This window comes from Nestor notabilis, unplaced genomic scaffold (genome assembly GCF_000696875.1).
Source record: "Nestor notabilis isolate BGI_N333 unplaced genomic scaffold, ASM69687v1 scaffold33411, whole genome shotgun sequence".
Classification (NCBI taxonomy): domain Eukaryota; kingdom Metazoa; phylum Chordata; class Aves; order Psittaciformes; family Psittacidae; genus Nestor; species Nestor notabilis.
This window is the reverse complement of record NW_009914844.1, coordinates 51137-60136: the sequence shown is the minus strand read 5'-3', so window position 1 is coordinate 60136 and position 9000 is coordinate 51137. Positions and strand designations below refer to the sequence as shown.

Sequence of the window (9000 nt, the reverse complement as noted above, 5' to 3'; positions counted from 1 at the left end):
TCTTAGGCTGAGTGCCTAGAACAATTGGTTTGGGTAAAGTTCTTCATTAAAAATTGGGGTTTCTTTTAAAAGTGTTGTAAAATGTCAACCCCAAATGACCTACTAGGGAGCTAACATTGCAAAACAAGGCTGATATTTATGCCTTAGTTTTGTGGTGCTGGTAGGTGTAACAATTGCTATCTTAAAGCTGTCATAGGTACAGATTCACCAAATCCTTTCAGTGTGTGATTTAAACATGCATAATTTTAGGCAAATGTTTTAGTATTTTACTGCCTTAGCAAATAGGATAAGATGAATAATTCATGAGCTACAAAGACCAGCAAAGAGACTCCCATTGATACTGAATGGATGTTGAATCAAGTGTTTGCTGTATCTGGGGAAGTTTGCTGCTTAGTCTGGTGTAATACATAGCAGTATTACTATGTTACAGATGAATGGAGTATGGGTGTTTTTTCTAAAATATGTGGTTTTGTCAGTTTTAAAGTCAGTCACATTTCTTTTCTTCATACGAATAATTAGATTGCTTTTGGCTGACTTACCTAACTGAGGAGGGTGATAACACTGTAGACCCTTTCTTTTTGCGTACCCAGGAGTATCACCTGGAAAATGTGAGAATGCACTGGCTATACTTTACAAGACAGGAAATAAAGCCTTGAAAATGGCTCTACAAAAGAAGTAAGTTCAATTTTATTATTTGGTATCAAGTGATTGTTAAGGATCATACTCTTGCTACATTTGTATGTCTCCACTGTAAATACGTGACCAATACTAACAATTCAACCTGGGACTTCAGTATTAAGTTTGGTATAAGATGCTTTCTTCATTATAATTATTTTTTTTATGTTATTGTCAGTCTAATTTGCCAGTGACCATTTCTGTTTAACAGTATATTTTTATGTTACTTTTAGAAATTATTTAGCATATAGTCTTGACAGTGGCTTTACAGAGTCTCATGATACCTTTTCCTAAGAAATTTTGTTTCTTAAATGATATTTTCCAGTTTATATTTTTCCAGCTACCTAAACCTGCATAGCAGCAGTTTTCATTCTCACAGCTTGTCCTCTCCCCTTCCAGTTGCCATGCATTGGACCAAGTGCAACACAAGTGGAGGTTTTGCCACAAGCAAATGTGGTGCGTTTTCCAAATGTGTTTGTGGGTTTTGGTGATGAAAATACTATCTCGATACTAGCCCATCTGGAATGTTGGACAACATGAATAAGTTCTTAGAAGAGCCCTTCTAGCAAAGGGAGACAGGAACACAGTTCAAATTGGAAAATGGAGAATGAAACCCTGAATTTTGTTGACAGAGCTTTCTTTGGAAATCTGTGGCCCCCCCTCTGATCTTGGCTATCTTTCTCAACAGTCTAGTGGTTTAATGCAAGACCTGTGTTCTTACAGAAATATGTATGTGAGCAGATAAATGTGTAAATGCACTGTAACTTTACAGCTTCCCTAATATGGACAACAAATGTCAGTGCAGCCCTTTGGAGTTCTTTTGACTGTGTTTTAGATAACTTTGTTTTGCTTCTCACAGAGACCTAATCTTGGAAGGCTAGGACAACTGTGCAGAACAGCTGGAATTAGTTGAATACTGGAACCACTGCTGATTCAGTTGCATCCTCCAACATGACTAATCCTCAGTAAGTACCATGTGAGGATAGTTTATTTTAAATAGAAGGGAACAGGTTGCTACCTGTAGGAGAATGATCTTGTGACATCACGAGGGTTCTATCAGTATTACTGGAAGGATAAGTTGATATTTTGAGGAGGAGGAGCAGGATACGGTCAGTTGTTTAAAGAGTGTGAATTGGCAAAAAACCCATGAATGCTGGAAGCATGTCTGATGTGTTACTAACAGCCAGTGGCTGGAAACTGGTATGTCATGCTATTGTCAGATCTGCCTTTTTTCTTTACTGCCACCAAACCTGTCCCAAAGCTGTTTGCAACTCTAGTGTGTTGGTTTGGTTTGCTTTTCTTTTCAGTCAAATTGGACACTGTCTGTCATGTAGTCTGCCTAAGGATGCAGAAGGTGAATACTATTGAGAGAGGGAAGGCTGCATCAACCCATTTCCTTTTTCCTTTATAACACTGGAAACTGGATCACTGTATGCTCTTCTGTGAAAAACTGAACCCACTTGGACTTTTAAGGGTAAATGTCCCCTTTGGCACTAAAGGTGAAAATCAAAGAAAGAAAGTTCTTGCTAAAATTAGCTCCTCCCTCTGGGTTTCTGATTCAGGTTGTTGACAGAGGAATACTCTTCTGTTGGAAATGAATCTATTTGCTTTCCATTATTAGTTGGACAAAGAATAACATAAAGGAAGCCTTTAGGTTATTTAAGTAGTACTTCCTTTTATCTCTACTTTCTGCCGTACTGTGACCCAGTTGCAGCCTTTCCCTGCCAAATATAACAGCATTTTCTGATTTTTAAAATTACTTTCTTGTGTAACACTGGTAGCCAATAGCCCCTTTGAATTTAGGGATAATGTTTTCTGTGGTTAGTCTAATGTTGTGGCTCTGATCAACAGAATCTTTCTCTGGCTCTTTCACATAGAATTTTAGTTCCTTCACCCGCATCCTTAGACTAACAAGTTATATGAGTTAAGGAATCCTCTATTTATTATTTTTTTTTTTTTCTGGAATAAAATCCCAAAATAGCTGTTAATCTGGTTTCTTGAATAGTTGGAAGATTTTAATAAGCTTCTCTAAAACAAAACCATCAGTACAACTTTTGTAGTCAGATAACAAAGGGAAGTTAAAGTGCCAAGCACTTTTTCAATATAGCCTTAAGGAAAAAGAATATCTTCACTCCTGCTGTTGAAAACCTGAGACAAGTAGCCTGAGATTTCTTTAGAAGTTTGCAAGCTCTCCTCGATGAAAGTTTGTGCTTGCACCTACTCTGAATCAAATGGAGTGAGCAGCTTGACATGCAAGCTGTCTCCTAAAACAAAGCCATCCTTTGTGTGCACTAGATAATAAGCTGCCATCCGTCAAAACTATTTGAATATTGACCTGCAGTGGAAGAGGGGTCAAACTGCATCCACTAATGAACAGTTGCTTTGTATAAAAGGATTAATAAGCTGAGCTATTCATTGCTCACTGATGTAACTCTCAGAGCAGTAAGGTTTTAGTTGGCACAGTTACATGCCTTCCTTCTGTTTTGCACAAATATTTTATTTGGGTTCATGAAGACAGGTGTGGAGAGATTTGGTCTGTCCTCTCAATGAGGACACCTTCCCCAATGCCCTGGCAAAGACCTTTTAAGTTGCTGGCTTTTTGGGATTCTGTGAGTTCTTGTTCTAAGTTATTTCTGTTTGCTTGTTTATTTACATTCATTTATATATGTATCTGTGTGGAGAGAGAGAGAGGGTGTTTTATTTTGCTTATTGCATTTTCAGGTCTACAGTAGAAGGTGGTGTTTCAGAAGTTGAAATAATTTCACAACAAGTGGAAGAAGAGACCAAAAGCATTGCTCCTGTACAGCTTGTTAATTTTGCTTATCGAGATCTACCTTTAGCTGCCCTTGATCTGTCTGTGGCTGGGTCCCAGCTTTTGTCAAATTTGGATGAGGAGTACCAGAGAGAAGGGTGAGTACAAAGGACACAATTTTGTTTTACAGTTTTAGGTTATATGAATTTCATGGCTTGTACAAAAGAAAACCTTGAGCTGGGGACGTGCAGCCAGTTGTCCTCAAACTCTTTTTAAAAGCTTTGTCACAGGATGGAAGTGAACTTTTCTAATATTACTAATCTGTGCTGGTTTGGGGCTCTTTATACTTCTAAGTGATCCATAGCTGCTATTTGACCACAGTCTGGAAGTCTTCTCTAAGGGAAGACTAGACCAGGCATCTACCCATCAGACAGGCAGAATGGCCTGGTGAACGCTCTTTGTGAAAAGGGTTTCCAGGGGGTTTTTCAGGGTGACAGAGTTGGTTACTGTGATTCTTGTACATAGCTGTGCATCTCCTGACCAAGAGATAATGACTTGGGGCTGCTGATTCCTGGACAGATTGTGTACTTTTCACAGAGTAATTTGAATAGCTTGGTTGTGTGCTTGTGTGAGAGCGTTGTCTTTGATAATGTGTATGCAAACTACTCCTGTTTTCACAGAACAACTGTTCCAGTTTTATTGGAATTAAATATCTTAATCACTTTGTCCAAACATAACCCAGTGTCAGATTATGTAGTGCTATTGTCCTGCAGGTCATTAGAAGTCGTCCTTATGCCTGGTTCAGGCTTGAAGTGGCTGTAGGTGGACTGCTATACTAAATTTTTTTGTGAAAGATTTGGCTCAAGTGGAGCGAATGCAGAGGGAGACAGTGAGAATGATTAAAGGTGCAGAAAACCTCCACTGTCGTGGAGTACTGTTGGAAGTAACTGTATTTAACATGAAGAAGAGATTTCAGTGAGGAAAAGAACAGTCTGTTACGGATCTCCATGATGTAAACATGATGTAAAAGAAGTAAGAAACTTGAACTTCAGCAAAGACGAGAATAATGAGGGTAGTGAAGTGCTGGGATAGACTACTGGTCTAAGCAAACTGGTATTGGGAGGAGTCAAATAGAGTTGCAGCTGCTAGATGTTGTGAAGATGTGTTTGTCAGGAATGATAACACTGTAGTTTAACATCCCTTGGGATAGAGATGAGGTGAGAACTTGTGCCTAGCCCCTCTGATTCTGTGATTACTGTGCCACTGTGTGTCACACTGAAAAAATAAATATATATATATATATTCTACTGTCAATAAGATCCATCTAAAAGCGTTTCACAGTAAGTCATAGAGAGCTCCATTGGTGAAGACATTAGGCTTTATGTAAGCCTCCGTTTATTAACAGCTTAATGTGTTTTAACCTAGGCTCAGAAATCAGCAGAGAGACCTGCTTGATCTCTGCTCAGCAGGTATTCTGTATGGTAGTCAGGAAGCAGTATGTGGGGAAGGCTCTTGCCTTTAATTTGTTTCCAAATTGGACTTTATGAGACATCTCCAGAAAGCTGTTCCTCCAAACAAGGGGAAATACATTTCAAGTAGGTTATATAAGTGTGGTACAACTGTAACATAAAATACCCTGCATAGCAAAGAGGCACTTGAAAATTAATTTGAGTATGCAGGTGTAACCCTCAGTCTATTTCGGTACTGAGTAAATACCAGTTTAGTTCAGATATGCATTTTTGTAGATTTTTATGATCTGAAACTCAATTCATCACTGTGCCAAAGTGCACAGATCTCCCATTGTAACCATTTGAGCAGCTTTGCAGTCTTAAGCAGGAAAATAGACATGTCATTCTTTTCCTCAGCAGAGATTTCTTCCTTCACACAGACTTCTTCTGTGGCTTTATCACTCTGAACGGAAATAAGCAGGTGCCATTCAGACATCCCAGCTGTAGAGTGGATTCTCTGAAGAAAATTCAGAGCTTTAGTTTGTATGTCTCAATGCATTTTGGCTGAGTGTGTTCAGCTCAGTCCCAGGATTAAATCTGCCTTGTGGGAATGGCAGCTGCTGCTTTTCAGAAGCATGGAGCACAACTGATGCCTTGTGAAATTCAGGAGCAGAGCTCAGCTCAAGAAGCCTAGCAGCAAAAGTAAAATATTGCCTCCGTAGGTGTCTCCGTCCCACCTCATGGCTCTGTTGGGTATATGTCTGATTTTATGAATGCGGCGTGATTACTTCCTCATGGCTTTGTTAGGTATTAGATCTTAGCCTTGTTGGATGGCTTCCACCAGAGTAACAAGGAGGTAGGGTGTGTCAGATCAGTTTGGTACAGGAACTGACAGCTACATCTCCCTCGTGTAAAGAGTGTGGTGTGGGAAAGGCAGCACAGGAGGGGGCAGAAAATATTTAAGTCCCTGTAGTTTCTGACAGCATCCGTGTTCATAACTGTGAAGCCTTGTTACCCCGAAGCTGCCATAGAGGTTGTCAGTGGAGGTGTCAGAAGAAGCTGCTAATGCCAGAGAGTACTAAAAGGTGATGTAGGACTCCTCTTCCCATCCCTGGCAGTCTTTGTCGCAGACTCCAAGTGTAACCTCCTGTAGGCTTTTCCCTGATCTTATAGATTGATAGCTGATCTATGCAAGATCTATAGCTGACCTATGCAAGTTGTAGTTGGTGTAACTCTAAGGCTCTGCAGCAGGAAGGTCTGGTGCCTCCCTGTGCTTGGAAAATGCTGGGTGGTTGTGACAAGCTGCATCTGACCATGATCTTTTGGTTTTCAACATACTAGTATGCAGTCCGTAGTTACTGATATAGGTTGTAGCATTTCATCACTAGTCAGTCTTCATCTCCTTGCACAGAGCAGTAAGAGAGACATCAGACTAGAGATGAGTAAGTGGGCAATAAAAGATTGCTGCATCTGGCTTGCTTCTTCCCTGCAGTGAGGCTGATGTGCCTGGTATTAACTGAGCTGTGAGTCTTTCTCGTCAGAAAAAGAAATTTTCTGATAAATGCCACTAATATGTAACTAAACCATTTTGTTTTATGTGACTATAGCGATCTCTATTCATAAAGATACAGCTCTTCCACTCTGTGTAGCACTGTGAAGAAATAGTAGTTCGGTTCTCAGAACCAGGGTGAGGATGATGTTCATTACTTATTAGTCCTGCTAATCTGCTCTACAGTTAACTTCTTAGAATCCTCCTGCTGTGCACTGCACTCCAAGCTTAGACATTACAGAAATAATTGAGGCATACGCTGGAGGCATGTAGATGAAAAATGAACTAATTCAAAAAACGTGCCTTGGATGCCAAGGAGAACACATGGTGTACGCTTCTGACATCTCTGTAATGGAGCAGGTGAGACTTGTGTGCAAAAAGCAGCAGGACAGTTGCTGATTTTCTTCATGTCTGTGAATTTACTGGAGAGGCTGTATCTGCATTGAACTTGGCATGCATGAAAAGATGTAAACATTTCTTCAAGGAGACTAATCACCCAGAAAGCTAAGGAGGTTTTTAAATGTTAACATTAACTGTAAGTGTCACTCATAATTTCTTTTTTCCAGTCAAGTGTTCTGTTTTCTGAAAAAAAAAAAAAAAATAGTTTCTCTCTTTTGTTTTTGCATCAATGACCAATAAAAATTATGGGGAATAATTGGAAAACTGACAACATGCAGAAAGTGGTACCCATGTCCTAACGACAAGCAGGGATAGGGAAAAGCTCTCCTTCCTGTACTTTCCTTAAATTCCAGTGAGGAGGAATCATTCACAATAGATATCAATCACAATAGAAGAATTTACAGACAGTGAGCCTGTCTCTCCAAGACCTGTTGGTTGGGAAGCAAGGGGAGAGATATACACCAACTTGAAATTATTTCTTGTATTTGTTTCAGATTGCAGTCCTTGAACTTTTTTATGTTAAACAAACTTGAAACATGAAGGTCCTTTCAAATACTGTTTTACATCAACAGCTGTAAAGGCTGGGGGTTCATACAGTTAATGTGTCTCACTTGCCATTAGCTGTATATAGTTGTGTCAATGTAATTTGATAATTGATGATCATCTGTTCGTCACCTTAGATTTGTTTGGTTGCAGCTAGAAAGTGCATTAAACAGGAGGAGTATCTAAAAGAAGGGATATATATATATGGAGAGAGATTAAAAGGAAGGGAAACCAAAATGAACAGAGAACAGAGATTCAGAAATGAACACAGGGAAGAGTTTTGAGGTTTTAATTTTAAATTGGTTGCAGACCTTCACAGATGAATGTGTTCACCCATCCTGGGAGAAAACGATGTCTGCTCCTTCGGTCTGTCTTCTGGAACTGCACCAAATAGATGCCGTTATATCTGGTTTTCATATTAATCTTTCAGTTCTCATTTTGATCTCTTGGAGGTATTTTACTAATGTTGTCTACAAAGCTCAAGGTGCTTTAACTAAAAGAACTCAAATGGACCAAGTTCTCACATTTCTCTTCTGCTTTTTTTTGTCTCTCTCTGGCAGCATAATTAAACAGTCCCTTTTCTGAAAAATTCTGTGAGTGCATGATGCTGATACACGGTGAATAATGAGGTCCAAGCTCAAGATAAAGTGCAAAGTTTTTGGAGGGCAGAACTATTTCATGTAGTGAGCAAGCTCCTTGTATTTACAGAAGTGACTTTTAATTTATTTTTAGCTGAATCCAGAAAGATGGTGGAAAATCTTAACAGCAAAATCCAGTGAATGAGACTAAAGTGCTGATTTGTTCTTTGTGCAGTACTACATCACTGCTATTTTCTGTGCTATGGTCCAAAGCTAAGACCTGCACTGCAGCAGAAAATGAGCATTCAGCATGACAGAACCTGTGAGGTGACTATCTCTTCACTAGAGAGAGAATACATGACATTTTGGGCTATGTTACAGGGATGTGCAGTGATTTAGAAACTTCCTTTTCTGTACAGAGCATTTTAAGTGCTTATCTTTGTAAATGTTGTTTTCCAGAATAGTTCATTACTGTGTTTATCCTAGTACCTACAGCCTTTGAGTGTGTCCCTCTAATGTCTTTTATCAGTAACAGCAATTGGTAGAGGGAGCACTACTATAAGTAAAAAAAAAAAAGAATTCATTTTCTAGCTCAGTGATTTTCAGGCTTTTTGGTTTGTAGATGTTTCTGTATTTTTCCAACAGAACTTGCTTCTCCTAGGTGCTTTCTGTTAGTAGACGAGTAGTAGTTGTAGCCCACAGACCACTGTTTGCAAAGCTGTTTATTTGAGAGTGGAAATGACGTGGGTCTGATTTATCTGGCTTAACAGTGGAATTAATTTTCTAAATTCTAAGAGAAGATATGGCTTAGTGTAAAGATTGAAAGATGGATAAGCAAATGGACAAAGGAAAAATGTGGAAAAGAGAAATACTAGGCTGGAAGGAGAGTTCATGAAAAGGTCAGCTAAATGCAGAGCAGCAGTCTAAAAGCAAATCACATGTTAGGATTCATTAGGAAAAAGAGTAGAGAATAAGAGAGGCCATTGTTGTGCCTCTCCATGTATCCAGGCTATGCCTATGTCTTGGATATGAACGTATTGTGGTCCCTGTCAAAAA

The 9000-nt window shown here is 39.2% G+C and overlaps 1 protein-coding gene across 1 annotated transcript in view; it reads left to right on the top strand.

Annotated features, from left to right (window-relative positions):
* Positions 1–1626: 1626 nt before the first annotated feature.
* The window catches only part of LOC104412973 (chromosome unknown open reading frame, human C15orf27), a gene marked incomplete at its 3' end in the record, with an annotated part of 58503 nt that continues 51129 nt past the window's right edge, over positions 1627–9000 (top strand). Inside the window, exons 1-2 of the mRNA XM_010023838.1 lie at positions 1627–1640; positions 3397–3585. Of these exons, the coding sequence (XP_010022140.1) occupies positions 1627–1640; positions 3397–3585 (203 nt within the window). The remainder of the gene's footprint in view (positions 1641–3396; positions 3586–9000) is intronic.